Source organism: Ursus maritimus, unplaced genomic scaffold, assembly GCF_017311325.1.
Source record: "Ursus maritimus isolate PB19 unplaced genomic scaffold, ASM1731132v1 scaffold_33, whole genome shotgun sequence".
Classification (NCBI taxonomy): Eukaryota; Metazoa; Chordata; class Mammalia; order Carnivora; family Ursidae; genus Ursus; species Ursus maritimus.
In genome coordinates, this window is record NW_024425897.1 from 11,875,160 (window position 1) to 11,893,647 (window position 18,488).

Here is an 18,488-nt window from a genome sequence, read left to right on the forward strand (position 1 = left end):
CCTTAAGTGATGAAGCCATGGCATGTAGATCTTCAGAGTGCTAGAAAAGTCCTCCCTCTCGCACCACCCTCTTGACCTGCCCTAAACGTGGCTGTGGGCCTTGCAAGGGAAGCAAAAGCCTCTCTCTCACTGGGCTGCTGCTAGGCTGGCCCCAGTTAATCGTTTACTGGGGTGCTACAAATAGGCACCATGCATCGTTCCCGCACGGTAGAGGGACTGGCCAACCTGCTCTGACCTGGGAGTGGGGCCTTCTGGGCACTGAGGCCTCCCATCGCTGCCCTGCACAGGTGTTCAGGCACCCCTTGACAAGGAGGTCCCCCCGCCACCCCGTGCCTGGTTCTCGGGCATTCACCTGGGGGCATCTTGGCAAAAAGGTCCTTCCAGCCACACTCCCGCACACAGCACTCACGGAGATGCTGCAGCTGTGAAGACCATCTGTCCCCCGCCGCCCCTCCATTCCCAGAGAAAACGGCCTGCGTGTCTCACATTCCCAGCCCACACCCTGGAGACCGGCCAGCGTTCTCCTGGGGGCTCTGCCTGGTGCGGGAGGCAGCTCCCCTGGCAACGCACCCCATTCCCACAGACCCATGGGCCTCGTGGATGAGGAAGGCATGCCAGACTCTGGAGCAGCCTCGATTCTCTTTGGGGGTCTAGGCAGCTGCAGGAAAGAAGAAACAGAATTCTCAGACGGTCGCTTCAAACACGCATAGGGCATACCAGAAAACAGACTAACCGCCTCTAGCCTAGGTTAGGAGGGAAAGCAGTCCGGTATTGCATCCAAGGGCTGGGTTAGGACCCTGGCTCCGCCCCCTCACCAGTTGTGTGACCTTGGGCAAGTCCCTTCAACTCCTCCATGCTTCTGTGTACTCACCTATAAAATGGGCTAATAAGCAGGACCTACCCTTCTCAGGTGTTCTAAGGATTAACTATGTTAATGGATGTAAAGCCCTTAGCACAATGTCTAGGGCACAACAGAACTTTCTGGAAATGCTCTATGCCTGTGTTGTCCCAAGCGGGATCTCTAGCCACGTGTGGCTACTGTGCACTTGAAACTCAGCTAATGCGACTGAGCAAGAGGACTCTTCACTTAATTGAGTTTTACTTAAATGTTAACAGGCACATGTGACTAGTGGCTCCCATTGGAGGGTGCAGGTCCGGAACACAGTAGGTGCCCAATAAATGCTAATTATGATTATTATTAGGGGTGGTTGTTATTGGAGGGCTCACCGGGTTAGAAATTAGGGAGCATTTCATTTCTGCGCAAGCTGAGGTCGGGTAAACTATTCATCTTCCCATCCCAGCATCTTGTCAGGGTTCTGAACCGTATTTGGGTTTTGGGGTTGCGGACTCCTTCAAGGTACTGAGGCTACTCTCCCTACAGCAAGTATAGAGTGTCTGCACAGCACCAGAGTAGAATCTCTGATCCGGCGGACACCTAGCACCCAGTAGGTCCTCGGGCAGCACTTCCAGTAGGACTGGGCAGCCCTCCGCACACCACGGCTGCGCTCTGTCTGGTCATTTCACTTTGACTCTTCTCTGGGTCCCCTCCCTCTCTCACTAGGCTGAAGCCACACCACCCCTTGACCGATGGGAGCAATGTGCCCCACAGTGATTGGCGCAAAAGGCACACGTGACCCAGGCTGGTCCGATGAAACCTAATCCTAAATCTTCCGGGAGAACCACGGGGAAGGGGAAGTTCTCTGTCTGCTGATGCCAAGCTGGCAGGTTGTACCCTGAGAGCTGCCTGGCAACACTGTCCTTCCTCACACAGACAGGCAAGGCAGAACACCAGCACAGAGAAAATCAGGGCTGAGAAATGAGAACAGAGAGGGTCCTGATGACATCCCTGGAACCCCTGGATAGAGCTGCACCTGAAGCTGGCATCGCTCCAAACGTCCCAAACCCCTGAGCCAATAAATTGACTTTTTCAGCCTCTCTTTCCCTTTTGGCTTTATGTCTGTATATGTATTTACTGTTCTAGCTAGTTTTGTTAGCAAGTTATTACTCAAACTGAAATGGGTCCAGCTGGCTAAAAACACCTGCTGTGCTGCTTCCCAGTTGTGTGACGTTGGTCCAGGTTTATTTTTTAGATTATTTACCTATTTCTTTCTTTCTTTATTTGAGAAAGAGGGAGAACACACAAGTCGGGGTAAGAGCAGAAGGAGAGAGAGAAGCAGACTCTCTGCTGAGCAGGGAGCCCAACATGGGGCTCGATCCCAGGACCCTGGGATCATGACCTGAGCTGTAAGCAGACACTTAACTGACTGAGCCACACAGGAGCCCCACCTCAATCCGGTTTCTTAACCTCTCTGAGTTTCAGTTTCCCTCATTAGTAGAGCTGCTATTTGCACGTACTCTAAAGGAGGCTTGCTTTGTGCATTAAATGAGATCAAGGGAAGCAATTTGGGACAGCATTTAACAAATGGTGGTTGTAAAGATGTCTTTATTTCTAAAAAAGAAAAAAAAGGACAAAAAATGCATGATAGTTGCTATAATTCTAACTTACTAATTAAACATAATTTACTAAATAATAAAAATTAAAGGAGAATCCGTTCAAGCTGCCAGGTATCACCAAGGCTCTTCACTCTTGGGGCTTCTGTTCTCTGATTTTTAAATGGGGACTCAGGGCTAAAGGAACTGTTACTGCCCTTTATAAACCTGAGTTCCCTCAAGGTTCTCCAAAGAAAAAGCACAAGAACCTATTCATGTCTTGTCTTTCCATACTACTAAAAGTACACTGCCTCCCACTGGAGTTCAGCACTCTTAGCTGTTCACCCGGGGCTCAGAGAGGCTCAGTGGCGAGGCGAGCAGGCTCAGGAGGGCGTCGGACCTGCCTTGGCCGAGGGATTACCTCCATGAGGCCAATGAGCAACCAGACCCCGAGGGAAGATCCAGCTGCCCACCTCAGGATGGAGAGGCAGCCAGGCAAGACTCAGCCTTCCTGACCCCTGTTCAAGGGTTCATTCCTCGGGACCCCACGAAATACCCCCTCCCCAGTCTGTAGCACTGTTCCCGTGGCTGCAGCACCAGGGCTTACCCAGGAGAGCAAGATCCCACGCTGAGAACGTCTGCAAGTTCAATGTGACTGACCAGATCAGGCAGCACATGTCCTTCCGCGACTGAGTTCTATCTTACTCTTAAATGGGTAAGCCAAGCACGTGCCTGGTCCCTTCGTAATACAGGGAATGCCCGGGAATGACAGCGTGAAAGCAGTGTTGCATGGTACAGGGTACGGCTGATGCACGAGGACACTGGAGCCGGAGAGGTTCATGCATCCGCTAAATGGCAGGGCTGGAACTTGAACTTGAGGCTCTCCGGTTCCAAAGCTTGGACCTTTCCCCAGCCCCCCTTGCTCAGGCTAGCTCATAACCATATTCAGGTCATTGGTTTTCACTCCGGAGTAAGGCAGCGCAAGGTTCCAGGGCCGGAACCCCAAGCTGTACTGTTGACCATGTCTGTGATCTTTGGTAACTTACTTGCCATCTCTGTGTGTCAATATCCTTATCTTTAAGGGACAGCGTTTTATCCACTTCATGTGGTGGCATCAGGACAATTAAATGAGGTCATCTATATAAAATGTTCAGTAAATGCTGTTTAAGAAATAAAAAAATCTTTATCCCACTAGAATACCTTTGGTTGAGCCCTTGTTTTCCCTGAGTGGAATGAAGACTCCCAGATTGTGTCATCGGCTACTGAGTTTTAACGGGTCTTAAATACAGGCTTGGCAAATCCGGAGTTGCTAAAATGCGGGGAGACTTGGCTCTCGGAAAGTGATGCTGGCCAAATTTGGTGGCTGGAGGTTCTTAGAATCCTGGAGCTGTCCGACCTTGTCCGCTTAGAAAGCAGAATGACACAGGGAGAATGGATCTGTTAGGAGGCCACAGGTGGTTAGGGGCAGGGTTGGGACAAGGGCACTGGTGTCCTCGCTTCCCATCCTGGGGTCCGTAGCCAGCAACTGCAGGCCCATTGGGGTGACAAAAATGCCCTTTCCTACTTGCCAACCAGCAACAAATGCTACCACCATCTCCCGGAGCCCCTCATGGGGTTACTGCAGGGGAGAACCAGCCAGGTTGCACAGGAGACGTAACCATGCCGGAAGCCCTTCTGCCACCCCCTTCACATCCAGCCGGGGTGCCGAAACCCAGGCCCTGCACCAGCAAAAGCTCCCGGAAGCCACATTGCCAGAGCCCTGAAAAAAGCATCAAAACGCACCGCACGGATGTGGCTGCATTATTCATGAGGAGAATTTCTGCCATCTTAAGCCTGGAAACACGACACACGCGAACTGATTTGAGTCAACCCTATAAGCATCAGAGAGCCCAAAAATATCCGCACCCAGTATTCCGGCATCCATTCAACTGGCAAGCATTTCTGGAACCCCTACGTGGCCAGCGGGGGAGTGGGGCAGCGTTGAGGAGGGCTGTGGTTTCTAGCCCAAGAATTGAAAGCTCAGAAAAGAACAAGGTAAGTTTCCTCTCTTGCCTAAGGACCTTGTGCCCCTCATTCGTCCCTTGCATTTATCACTGGCCTGCAGCCTGAGCAGTCTACAACATGGATGAATTCATGTCCGCCCTCCCCCCGCTTGTTCAAAATCCTCCCATGGCTGCCATCTCACGTCCGAGGGCCACAAGACCCTTCAGGAGCAGCCTTCTGCTCCCTCTCTGACCTCGTCTCCTCCTCCTCCATTCTGTTCACTCCTCGGCCTCTTCGCTCTTCATTGTTCCTGACTCTGGGCCTTTGCATATGCTGTTCCCTCTCTCAAGAACACCCTTCCTGCAGATGTCAGCAGCGTTCTCTCCTTCCCTTTAGGTCTCTGCTCAAATGTCACCCCATCAGAGAGGTCATCCCTGACCATCTCCTCTGGAGAGCCCTTCCCCCTCCTCTCCACCCACTTTCTTCATAGCACCTGTGGCTTCTAATACAGGCACACTTTGCTTTATTGTGCCTTGCAAACACTACTTTTTCTTTTCTTTTCTTTTCTTTTTTCTTTTCTTTTCTTTCTTCTCTCTTTCTTTCCTTTTTTTTTTTAAACAAATCGAAGATTTGTGGCAATCCTGCATCAAGCACGTCTATACCAGCACCATTTTCCCAACAGCATTTGCTCACTTCCTGTCTCTGTGTCACACTTTGGTAATTCTAACAATATTTCCAAACTTCACTTTATTGTTATATTTATCACAGCGATCTGTGATCACTGATTATGACTCACTGGAAATGCAGATGAGGGTTAGCAATTTTTTAGCAGTAAAATGTCTTTTTGGGAAGCCGGCACCTCCTACTTAAAACGTATACAGTATGTTAAAAATGTATATAATGTATAGAAGATAAAAATATAATCAATATAATTATAATATATAACAGTATTTCTAAGTTAAGGTATATACACTGCTTTTTGGAGACACAATTCTTTTGTACACTTAACAGACTACAGCCTAGTGTAAACATAACTTTTACATGCACTGGGAAACCAAAACATTCCTTTGACTCGAGTGATCACAGTATTTGCTTTCTTCTGGTGGCCTGGAACTGAACCCGCCCCACCTCCGAGGTGTGCCTGCATTAAATATTTAGTGTTTGTTTATCTGTCCCCCAACTAGACCGTACGCTTCACGAGAGCGTGTGAGCAAGGATGCTGCTTCCCTCCTTCTCTAGTCCCCAGAGCAGAACCTGATAACCAGCACATGCTCCATCGGCACTTGTGGAAGAAAGAAAGAAGTAAAGAAGGAAGGAATGGAAAGGGGAAGGGGAGAGAGGAAGGAAAGGAGGAAAGAAAGGAGGACGTTTTCTTCCAAGAAGTGGCAAAAGGCCCTCTTGTGGCCCCTGTTATCGGCTGAAACGTTCTGAAACTCAGGTCCAACCAAGACCCTTCCTGCTCCTCAGTCTTCTACAGCTCCCCACCATCTGATGGAGCAAATGAGGCAGCCTGCCATTCACAGCCCCAAACAGGCTGCGACTGATGGACCTGTCCTGCCTCATCTTTCCCCGACACACACCCGACCCCAAGCCATGTTGCCAGGGATGCTGCTGAACCTCGGGGAGGCCACCCTTCGGGGCCTGACAAAGCAGGATTTGAATCCTGGCTTCCCCACGGACTGGCTGTGTGACCTTCGAGTGAGCTGCTTAACCTCTCTGTGCCTCCAGCTCCTCCTTTATCACGTGAAGGAGATAATTATTCTCCCTCTCAGGGCTGCCGTGGAGAGTGAAGGAGGGAACGTTTGGGGTGCACTCAGCACGTGGCCGGCGTGGAGTTTTCTCAGTCTCAACAACAGTGCCATTCTGGGCTGGACACTTCTTCGTGGTGGGGGGCTATCCCACGCGTGGCGGGAAGCTGAGCAGCACCCCTGGACTCTCCCCACTAGATGCCAGTAGCACCCCCAGAAATGACAACCAGAAATGGCACCAGACATTACCAAATGTCCCCTGGGGTAAGGCTGCCAGATTTTGCAATACATACTTACACTAAAAAAAAAAAGTATTCATTGTTTATCTGGAATTTAAATTTAACTGTATGACCCATATGTTATCTGGCAACCCTACCCCTGGGGGTGGGGGGCAAAACTGTCACCCCTCTTTCATTGAGTACCACTGGATTAAAGTGGAAGCACCATGGGGGTTTTAGTAGAAACATGGGTTGATTCTCTCACTTTCCTCCAATCTTCTTAGGCTGTGACGCCCTCCTCCCCCATCCCATCACCTCCCACCCGAGGGCCGGGAGGCACAGCTCCCCAAACAGACCCAGCTCAGCCACTGTGACAAGGGCTCCCCAGGGCTGCTCTCACACCAGCCCCAGTTTGCACAGGTACACGGAGCCTCCTCTCCAGCCCCCGCCTCGTCCCCCTGCCTCCTACCCAGGGTCTCCCCTCCTGCCCTCGAGCAGCACCTTCTCCCTTCCCATTAAGAGGCCTCTGAGGCCCAGCACCAGGCAAGAAAACAAGGCAGTTAGTCACTTCGCTTCCGTTATCAACTCGTGTCACGTGGCTGGCTCCTTTAATGGCAGTCGTCATGGCAACGAGAAGCCGGTCCCCGCTGCTCCGGGAACCAAAACAAAATTAAGGGGCGGAGACGGGAGAGGAAAAGGGGGGGGGCGAAGAGAGCCAGGAAGGAGCCAGGATGGAGCTGGTTGGGTTTAACTGGAGGAAATCATGCCGAGGACACCCTGTCTCCAGCTTTCCCTTGGCGACATTGGGGAGACAGAAAAAAATCGGATGCCTGCCCAGAAGCAGCTCAGGCTAACATTGTGGGTGTTTTCACATGGCTTATCCTGACAGGTGAGTAATCTTCATCCTCATGATGAATAAACCGAAACTCAGACCCTTGCGAAGGAAAAGACAGATGCTCGTCCAAGACTGTGCAATTTACAAGCCATCAGGTTTAGCTCCACCCTCTACCTTCATATAGCTCATGTCCTCCTCACTCCTTTCCTTGTGCTTTTAGGATAGGACCATGTGCTCTGCCCCTCCGCCTTTGGCACCATGCTCCTTTCTCTCTGTACTCCAGCCATTTTCCGGTCCTCTCATCCCTCAAGTTCACGGTGCTCCCTCCAGCCACAAAGTCTTTGTATATGCAGTTCCCTCTACCAGGAACGGCTTTCCTCTGTGTCTTCCCACCTCATACCTCCACCTAGAAGGTCTACTCACCCCTCACGTATCTTCTCAAACATCACTTCCTCCAGAAAGCCTTCCTGAGCCACCAGCATGCGGTTACTTCACTCTGTTATGTGTTCTTATGGTGCCAAGTGTCTCTCCTTCACACTTCGGTGCAAAGTGCGTCGTGATCCCTTGAATTACACTTAGAATGTCTATCGGGGTCTGTCTTCCAAACTGGGATGTCAGCCCCAAGAGGGCAGGACTTATCTTGTTCCCTGCTCTATCCACAGAGCCCAGCCCGGTGTCTGGCACACAGATGTCCCTCAGTAAATAAACATGTCAGAATTTGAACCCAGCTCTGGGTGAGCCCAAAGCTCTTTCTTGACCTGCTTCATGGTGCTGGCTCATACCGGTTCCCAGAGTCAGCACTGGACAGAGCTTCCAGCCCCACGGACTCTGCTGGCCTTTGCGGCTTCCGTGGCTCAGCCCAAACTTGCACACCTTGCCTAAGGAAACTGATAGTTAAGCCACCCCTTCCAGAAAGAATGATGGAAGGTGCCTCTGGACAAGGTTGTGACAGGCAGGAATATGGTTGCTTTGAACCCAGAAAATGGGGGGTGGGGAGAAGGAAGAGCAGACTTGACTCCTGGATTTCTAGGCCAAGAGCTTCCCTCCACTATTCCACTGGAGACTGGCTCTCTGATACTGGGGAGAGATGCTCCCCAAAGAGGTGGGCAGAGGAAGGAAAGGAGGGAGAAGGTCTGCTTTAGTGGGGCATGGACTTGTCTCCATGCCCTTAGGGGCACCCATGCTGAACAAAAGGCTCATAGAAGACTTGAACTTGTCTTCCCTTTACTGGCTCCGTGACTTTGAGATACCGTGGATTCTGTCTGGGCCATTTTTCGCCTCTGTATGATGGAGATCATGCCACCCACGTGCTGAGACTCTGCCATGTAGATGCGGATGGGCGCATTTGGGATATAAGAGGTGAGAGCCCGGCCCCGACGTCAGACAGACCTGGGGGTTAAGTCCCCGGCTTTGCACCTTCTCGGCTGTGCTCTCTTGAGCAACTCACACCTCTCTAGGCTTGGTTTCCTTGTCCACAAAATGAGGACAATCTCGGTCACCTCATGAAGTTACTGTACGCACAGGGCACGGCACAGAGTACCCCCACTCTATGGAAACTCTGATTACTGAAATGACGTGCCCCAAGAAATGCAGAATTTAGAATCAGCCACCAACTTGTGACGATAAGCCTTGCCTTCTGACTGCAGATCCAGGGTCAAGGGGTGCTTCAGGCCCTTTGCCCAAACTTGCAAGGTTCTGTCCCAAGCAGGATGCCAAGGGGTCCCTCTGATCAGGTGATGGCCTCAGCCTTATGCCAGGCAGAAAGCTCATTCCAAGTCCCAAACTCAGCTGCTCCCAGGAGAGAGGGTGCAAGCCCACAGCTCTGGTCACCAGGGGCAAAGTGTCCCCCACAGCCTGCCAATATCCCAGACTAGACTGACATGGGTGGGATCTCTAAGAACACTGGACTGATGCTTCTTTCTCCAGATGTGGAAACTGAGTCCTTGAGAGGGGAAAGGACTTGTCCAGGGCACCGAGGGAGCTGCTGGCAGAGCTGGGACCAGGGCCCCAGCTGAGCTCTGCCCAGAGGCACTGCCCTCCCCGGATGCCTTGCTCACACGCTCTTCTGCCTATAGACCCCTCCCAATTGAACCAGCAAACCATTTCCTTAAAAACATAGCCATTCCAGGTGAAAGCATCTGGGAAGCACAAATTAACCTAAACTAACCAGGTTTAGTTAAACCATGAACAAAGAGACTGCAGGTTTTAACCTGAAGGCTTTTGGGGGAGGTTCTATAGACACCCTCCCCCAACATAGTCATCAGAATATTGTAGGTCTGTAGGTTTTGTTGAAAGGATGGTCTATCTAGATAGAGCTTTCTTCAGGTCCCCACAGTGCCTCTAAGAGGGCTAAACTGAAAAGTTCTGGGTCTTTCTGAGGAATTCCACGTCTCCTATTATGCATCCTTTTTATTATGCAGAAATGCTAGAGTGTACAACCAGCCCTGGAGCTGATTCTTTAAACAACGTGGGACATGCCACACACAGAGACCTATACACAGACATACGCCCATGCTTTCCGAGGAGGGAGGGGCAGCAACAGGTCCTGGTTTCAAGGCTGTCTTTGATGGCTGCCTGCCACCATGTGGGAGGGCCTTCTTGGTGCTCAGTGCTGACACCAAGGGCTGACACCCTCAACACACACACAAACACACACACAGGCAAAGGAATCAGGCCAGCCCCCAAGGTCTGCAGCCATTCCTGGTCTTGGGCTGAGGACTCAAGATGAGTGACCAGCTCCGCAGTGATGGGGTCCCAGGGTGAGGGATGTGAGGTGACATAAGGAAGGCAAGATACACACATACAGTCACACATACATGGTCACAGCCTCACTCATGCACACAGAGACTCGGGCATCACACAGATACACACCATACTCACAGAAACAGATAAACACACAGACGCATGCACACGCAATACGGAGACACACTTGGATATCTCCAAACAGATGCACAGATGTTCTCCGATACACACACTCGCAGCCACACGTCCTCGCCCACACAGGCATGAGCACGCTCTATACACACGCGCATACACACAGTCCGGGTATCTAAATGCTTCCCAGGAACCCATCACTATAGATTCACCCCTCTGCGAGAAGTCAAGCACAAAGGCTAGACTGGGCTCCCAGCTGGCCCCAAGGAGAGTGAAGGGGCACAAGGGCAGCTGAACCCGGCCTGATTCTCACCCTACTGCGTGTGGGGGTGGGGAGGGGTGGGTGAGGGGAACCCACCTGCCAAGACGCCCTAGCACATGCCCACAAATGGAGTAACCCACTGACCAGGGACTTTCAGGGAGGGAGTCCCCTGGCTCCTGGGGGTGGCTCCAAGGACTGAGACTTGGTGGGAAGTGGAGATAAGGGCGTTGTTATTTTCCCAAAGTGATCCTTTCCCCTTTTCCGAAGTCTGGTCCTCCTTCTGCAGCCCCATCCAGGCCCCCACCTCCCAATACGTCCAATCAGCCCACCCAGGTGCTTGCCTCACCTTAGTGAGACCCACCCATCTGCTCTTCCACAAGAGGGGATCCTACCCAGACACATCCAGGTTTGCCCCACACCTGGGGGGGGGGGCTCTCCCACTGTATCCGCCCCTGCACACAGCATCCAGAGCCCCCCCAATACCCGAGGCCCCCACCCCCAAACTCACCCGCCTCCAGTCCTGCAGGAGGTAAATACCTATCCGGGTGAGCCCCGCACCCGAGGTGGCCGCCCCGCTGCCACGGGCCACCACTATTTTAGAGACCCTTTCCGGGGGGGGGGGTTGCGGCGGCCCCCTCCCCCAGGGCCTTGCCCCCCGCCCCCGACACCCACCTCCTTCTTGACGGTGCGCAGCAGCCTCTGTCGCGTGTCCGCCTCTGTGGGACGAGACGGGGGGGACGGCGGGTCAGCCCAGCGCTGGGGGCGGGGGCCCGGGGCTGTCCTCCCACCGCCCCCGCGCCCGGCGCCCCGCGCCCACTTACCCGCGGGGCCTGAGGCCATGGCCGCGCGCGCTGCGTTCCCAGTCCGGGCGGCGGCGGTGCCTGCTCGCTGGCTCGGCTGCTGCAGCCGCGGCGGGGCGGGGCCGAGCGCCCGGTGACGTCAGGGCCCGCCGCGCGGCCGCCCCGCCCCTCCAGAGAGCTGCCGTCGCGCTGCCGGGCGCCCGGCGGGAGGGTCCCCTGGAGCCCGGCGCACGCTCCGGTCCTCGCAGGGCCAGCGCCCCGCCCCCCGCGGGAAGCCCCCCCCCGCCCGGCGCCCCAAGTCCCTCACCACCTCTATTGGGCAGGGCAGAGAGGCAGCATTTATTCAAGGTCCGCTTTGTGCGGGGCTTGAGCAAGCGGGGGGAGAGGGTGGAACTCTTACTGACACTCTCAGAGCCTCAGTGTTCTCAACTTTAAAATGGATATAACAACATAGGACGGATAACAACATAGGAATGATAGGAGACATAAATGAAATAGTGAATGTGAAGCACTTAACGGAGACCTAGGGGAAAAGGCAGCTGAACCGTAAAAGATAGCTGCCGTTTTATTATTATTATTATTATTATTATTATTATTATTATTATTATTATTATTAAAGAGTCTTCCAAGATATGGCCAGGACTTAAAGGGCTCCCTCCCCTATACGCAGATCATTGGGAGAGTGGGATCTTCCCAGGATCCCAATAGGGCACCTGTTAGCCAGGACCTCCAGGGCCGGGAAGGCAATGGCCCCTTTGGGACCAACGCTTGACCCACCAAGTTTCTGACCGTGGCCACCCAGACTGCAACTTGGGTCTACAAACGTTTATTGAGCACCTACTATGTGCCAGGTTACTGTGCTAAGGATACCGAAGTGAGCAAGTCAGATAAAAGCCTGCCCTCACAGGGCTTAGGAGGCAGACAACAAAATAAATAAGCAGATGATATGGTGTGTTGGAAGTTTCTGGAGAAAAATTAAGTAGGCAAAGGAGACAGGGAGGGCCCACACAAGTCAAGTCTGAACTTTGAAGTAGGGTGCTTGAGGGAGGCCTCACTGAGGAGGTGACATTTGAGTAAAGAAGAGAAAGTGTAGACAGTGAGGATTTCTGGAGCATTCCAGGCAAAGGGAACAGAAAGTGCAAGGGCCTTGAGGTGGGAGTGTGCCACTGGGTGTAATAAACAGCTCGGAGGTCAGTGGGGCTGGACTGGCATGAACAAGGAAAATGGTGGGAGGCCAATGTCCTGTTATGGCCTTGAAGTCCACTTTAAGGACTTGCATCCTTGCCCCCAAGAGCCCCCCAGGATTCAGCCCACCTGTCACAAGGACTGAGGACAGCTCAGAGTGTGCCTTCCCCCTGAGGGGATTCGAAATCTCTTTTCCATTTGTCAGTGTCAGGGGTCTTTGGCCCTAAGCCAGAGAAGATGATTTTTGCTACCTTAGGGAAAAGGGAATAAACTGGATGGATGATGGGCATTCCCAGAGTCCAAGGGAGCCTGGGGAACTGGGTTGAAAGCAAGGCAGCTCCAGAAAGAGAACCTTCGGGAATAGTCACCTGGTGAGGACAGCGTGGTTAGGGTACCACCACTCAGGTAAAAGGACCTACAGCTGTTGGAGGTTCCTGTTCCAAGGAGGGAGCATCCCATTGGCTAGCCTGAGACACACACCTGCTGCTTGCTAAGGAAGGGGACTCTGAATCACAACCCAACCAACCCACTACCTCCGATGAGAATGCGCAGTCCACCGGGGGCCTAGAGAATGTGAAATGGTTGCTTGGTGGCCACCCCTCCCCACATATTAGAACCATATATTGAGGACCTACTATGTGCCAGCCCCAGCATTAAGGGCTTTAGGTGTTGTCTGCTTGATCGTATTGGCTCCCCACCCCTCAACACTGATTTTTTGTATCATAAGAGAAGAAAGCCAAGCCTAGAGAGAGCTTTGTACAACTTCACATGGCAAGTGAGCCACAGCCAGAATTATGGCCTCAGGATCCAAGAGATTGATTCAGTTGTTCTTTCCCTTGACTGCACCCCTAAGTTAACTAGGGTACTCTAGAAAAGTAAGGTGCCTAAACATCGCTCTGGGGAGCCATTTTTCAGAGCCCACGTTTCTTCCTTCCCTGCCAAGCACTAAGTCTGGAAAGGTGACCTGCGCTGCGCTGGTCCTTCCTTGAAAACTTGGAGATTTTTCTTCCAAGATTAAGGTTGGATAGTTTTTGGTTTAATAGCAGCGCGGAGGTGGGCGTGGATGGGATTAGGCAGGGCTTGCTGGGGTTCAACAGGGTCCACTGCAGTTGGACCACTCACCACTAGGGGCGCCATCACTTAGAATCCACTTGGGAAGTGTTGGGACTCTGCTGGAGGCCAAAGCAGATAAACTTTGCTGGGTGCCAAAGCCTTCCCCAGAGTCTGAGAATCATCTGACGCGTGTTTCCCAGGCTATGCCTCATCCCGCGCCACTACCCAATGGTGCAGCAGCCAGAACCAGTGGGAAAGCCTCTTTCTCCTGCCTTGCCCCATCTGTGCCCTCTGCTGAAAAAGCTCAGCAAGGGGCTCAGTACAAATTGGGAACGCTCAGGAAGTCCTGCCTATTATAGGGAAACAATCATTGGAGGAGCAATTTGGAGCTGAGAGGCAATACACCAATAGCTGGCGGAAGGCATGACCTCACAATTCAGGATATAATAACAATAATAACAATAGCTGTAATTTAGAGCCCTTAAATGTGTCTGGCACTGGGCTACAAACTTCTCACATATTAGCTCATTTAATGCACCCATCAACCCCATGATGTAGGTTCTTTTCATTATCTGTATTTTATTTAGAGAAGTTAAACAGCTCAACCAAAGGCATGTAGCTGGAACATAGAGAGGCTGGATTCAAGCCAAGATGCCCTTAACCAACTTACTATCCAGAGAAATCCTAGTCTTGTGCGCCCCGTGCAGCATCTGCTGTCCATTGCTGTGACGGCTCACTGTCTGTGCCAACTCGATGGGGGCACAGGCTGGCCAGATATTTGGTGCAATTTTACTCTGGGTGTGCCTGTGAGGGTGTTGCTAGGAGAGATTCACATTTGAGTAAAGCAGATGGTCCTCCCTAGTGGGGGGGGGGGGCCTCAGCTAACCAACCGACGACCTGAACAGAACAAAGAAGGCTGAGTTAGAGGGAGCTCTTCCAGCCCGACTGCATGAGCTGAAGCATCTGTGTTTGGGGGGCCTTCAGATTCAAACAGAAATCTCAGTCTTCTTGGGTCCCGGGTCTTCAGACTCGCAGTGGACCTACAGCATCAGCTCTCTTGGGTCACCTGTTTGCCAGCCGCACATCTTGGGATATTCCAGCCTCCATAACTGCATAAGCCAATTCCTTGTAAAAATTCCTAAATAAATCCAATTGGTTCTGTTTCTCTAGAGAACCCATACTGATAGAGGTGACACTTTAGTAGCCGTTCCCCTCGCCATCTTCCTAATGAAACTGAATTTGTCCAGGCATCCACCCTTCTCCCCTTGGCCACATGCCCCTTCCCCATCCTGGGTAGGTTCTTTTCTTTTTTTTAGAGCGAGAGAGCAAGAGAGCTCATGCCTGCTGCACAACTTGGGGAGGGGGGCTGCTAGGGTGAGGGATGAAGGGCAGATTTCTTATTTTGCAAAGTGGGATTAAATCCCACATTGGGCTCTTTCCTCATTGTCAAGTCACTGACTTGGGGTTTTCTCTTACTTGCAGTTGAAAGCATCTTCCTGATACAATTATTCTGCGTAATGTATTCATCTTTTTCTATGAACATGAATAGGGAAAAAAAATGTGACCTGCTTTTCCACTCAAAACAATGGACATCTTTCTATGTCAATAAATATAGCTCTAGATCATTAATTTTCATATCTATGAAAGGATTTCACAAGTATGGCTGTTTCATAATTACTAACCTCTATTATTGCGTGTTCGGATCGATTCAGTTTTTGCTGTCATAAACAATTTCGTAATCGGAAGGCGCCCTTAATTTGTTCCTTTGGTTATAATCTCAACGGTTGGTATCAGGTTTTAAATTGTAACAGCTAAATGTTAGAATACAGAGTGATGTTGCAGAGCGTTTTTTGGCGAGTTAGGGACTAGGACACCGTGAATAGCTCTGGTGGGTAGCAGGTCTCTGAATGACATGATCTCACCATGATAGATTTCTAAAACTGAAGCCAAAAAAAAAAAAAATCTCATTTCCTCCTATAAACAGATAATAACTGCTAATCTCAACTTTTCCCTGCTTGATTTCACTTAAAGAAGGCTGGATTTTTTTTTTTTTCTGATTTTTCCCTGGCAAGTTTCATTCATTCATTCATTCATTCATTCAACAAGTTTTTATTGAGAATGCACTATAGGTCCACTACTGGGGATATGGTGTAGATAAGTCATATTGTAACCAAACTAACAGGAGTTTGCTCCTTGGTGAGCCACAGATAGAAACTACACCAGGTAGGGGCCCCTGGCTGGCTCAGTCAGTTAAGCACCTGCCTTCGGCTCAGGTCATGATCTCAGGGTCCTGGGATTAAATCCCACATTGGGCTCTTTGCTGAGCGGGGAGCCTGCTTCTCCCTCTGCCTGCTGCTCCCCCTGCTTGTGCCCCCTGCTTGTGCGCACTCTCTCTTTCTCTCTCTGACAAGTAAATAAATAAAAAATCTTAAAAACAAAGGAAGAAAGAAAGAAAGAAAGAACGAACGAACGGAGGGAGGAAGGAAGGAAGGGAGGAAGAAAGAAAGAAGAAAGAAAGAAAGAAAGAAAGAAAGAAAGAAAGAAAGAAAGAAAGAAAGAAAAAGAAAGAAAGAAACTACACCAGGTAGAGATGTCCCAGAAAGGATCCTTATTTTCAGCAAATGAGTGGATCACAGACAATAGCTTCCAAAGCTGTGACGCCCTGAGCAACGGGGAATGCGTTCCTTTTATTATGGGTGAGGCTGAATATTTAGAAAGGGGAGATGGTCACACGTGCCCCTTAAGGAAATATGCCAATACATACATTTCATGTTATGTTAATGAGTCTTGTGTTCCTCCTTGAGCGGGGACTTTCATATTATAATAAAGTAAAGGTAACTGTCCATCCCTCTGTGGGGCATTGCCTGTTCCATCTGTGCAGGCATGAGCTGGGGGTTGAGCTCAAACTGGTCTGCGCGGTGTGGGCCGCCAGAGCTCTTCATCCCGGAAGTCCTTATTGCTTGAGAGGCAGTTTTGGTTTTCCATCACAGGATGCTCTGCCCCCTTGGGTCTTTTGCCTGAGTTAAGAGATAAACTGGAAAGAAGAGTGTAAGGAAAACTGTGGGACAAAGGTCAGTGGGTACAAGCAGGTGAATAAAGTGCGGTCTTGGGGTCTAGCTGGTGACAATATGATGTTATTTTTCTAATGGAAGTCATATTTGAGTTGGGGGAGACAGACAATAAACAAGTAATCAAATCCTCAAAACAACAGATTGTGATCAACCCTGTGAACTGGATGGCATGACATTGGGGATCTTAGGGCTGGGAACTGTAAGGAGATGAGGAGGGGCCAGTTAGGCTTGTGTAAGAATGTTTAAGGAGTGACAGCACAGCTGAGACATGAGTGGAGAGGGCAGGCCAAGAGTTGGAGGAAAATCATTCGGGTTGCATGGAAAAGCAGGTGCAAAGGCCCTGGGGTGAGATTGAGTGTGTCTAGACAAAGAAGAGAAAGGATGCAGTGGAGTCTGAAACCCAGAGAGTACTCAAGCCTCCTCCAGTCCATAACTCCCAGAGGAAACCAGGAGAGTCTTGATTTCCCTCTGACAGTTTCATCCCACCTTCTGTCCATCAACAAGCTTTTTTTTTTTAAACGGTGATTACATTCACCATGTTAACCATTTTATTTAGTTTTTAAAGATTTATTTGTGTGTGAGAGAGAGAGAGCAGAGGGAGGCAGAGGGAGAGAGAATTTCAAACAGACCCCCTTCTGAGCATGGAGCCCCACTGTGGAGCTCCATCCCAGGACCCCAAGATCATGATGTGAGCTGAAACCAAGAGCCAGACGCTCAACTGACTGAGCCACTCAGGCACCACTCCTTACCATTTTAACCATTTTATTTTATTATTTTTAAGATTTATTTATTTATTTATTTGAGAGAGAGAGAGGATGAGCAGGGGGAGGGGCATAGGGAGAGATAGAGAAAGCAGACTCCCCACTGAACGTGGATCCTGACAGGGCATGGGGCTCAGTCCCAGATGGGGCATGGGGCTTGATCCCAGAAACCTGGGATCGTGATCTGAGCCAAAACCAAGCGCCGGGTGCTTAACCGACTGAGCCACCCAGGGGCCCCTACCATTTTAACCATTTTAAAGTGGACAATTCAGTGGCATTTAGTACCGTTACAATGTGGTGAAACAATCACCTTTCTCTAGTTCCAGAACATTTCTTCCACTTCAAAAGGAAACCCCGTGTTCATGAAGCAGTCATTCCCCATCCTCCCGTCCCCGCAGCCCTCGGCAACCGTGAATCTGATTTCTGGCTCGATGCCTTGGCCTATTCTGGACATTTCATGTAAATGGAATGATACCACATGGAGCCTTTGTATCTGGCTTCTCTCACATACCACTCTGTTTTTGAGACTCATTTCTTTTTATGGCTTAATAATATTCCATTGTATGGATAGAACACATTTTGTTTTTCCATTCATCACTGATGGACTTTTAGATTGTTTCCACCTTTTGGCTACTGTGAATAGTGTTGCTATGAACATTCGTGTGCAAATTTTTGTGTGGGCGTATATAATTTTATTTAACTTGGGTATATACCTCAGAGTGTAATTGCTGAGTGCTAAAGACTGGATGTTTATGTCCCCCCAAATTCATATATTGACACCTAATCCCCAATGTATCTGGAGGTGTATTGGAGGCATACTTGGAGATGGTGTCTTTAGGAGGTTATAAGGTCAGGAGGATGGTGCCCTCAAGAATGGGATTAGTGCCCTTATGAAAGAGACCCCAGAGCGCTCTCTTGCCCCTTCCACCATGCGAGGACACAATGAGAAGATAGCTGTCTATGAATCAGGAAGTAGTCTCTCACCAGACCCCAAATCTTCCAAAGCCTTGATCTTGGACTTCCCAGCCTCCAGAACTGTGAGAAATAAATTTCTGTTATTTATAAAGCACCCAGCCTATGCTACTTTGCTATACCGGCCTGAATGCACTAAGTCACAGCTCATAGGGTGAGTCTACATTTCACATTTTGAGGAGCCTTCAAATTATTTTCCATAGTGACTGCACCCTGTTGCCTTCCTACCGGCAACGTATAAAGACATCAATTTCTCCACATCTTTGCCTAAACTTATTTTTTCCTTTTTTTAAAGT

At 50.4% G+C, this 18,488-nt stretch overlaps 1 protein-coding gene across 1 annotated transcript in view; it reads right to left on the minus strand.

Annotated features, from left to right (window-relative positions):
- The window catches only part of LOC103678338 (small G protein signaling modulator 1), an 87,158-nt gene extending 75,901 nt beyond the window's left edge, over window positions 1–11,257 (minus strand). The window contains exons 1-2 of the mRNA XM_040619776.1: window positions 11,172–11,257; window positions 11,023–11,066 (exon numbers count right to left, since the gene is read on the minus strand). Of these exons, the coding sequence (XP_040475710.1) occupies window positions 11,023–11,066; window positions 11,172–11,190 (63 nt within the window). The 5' untranslated portion in view covers window positions 11,191–11,257. The remainder of the gene's footprint in view (window positions 1–11,022; window positions 11,067–11,171) is intronic.
- Window positions 11,258–18,488: the final 7,231 nt, after the last annotated feature.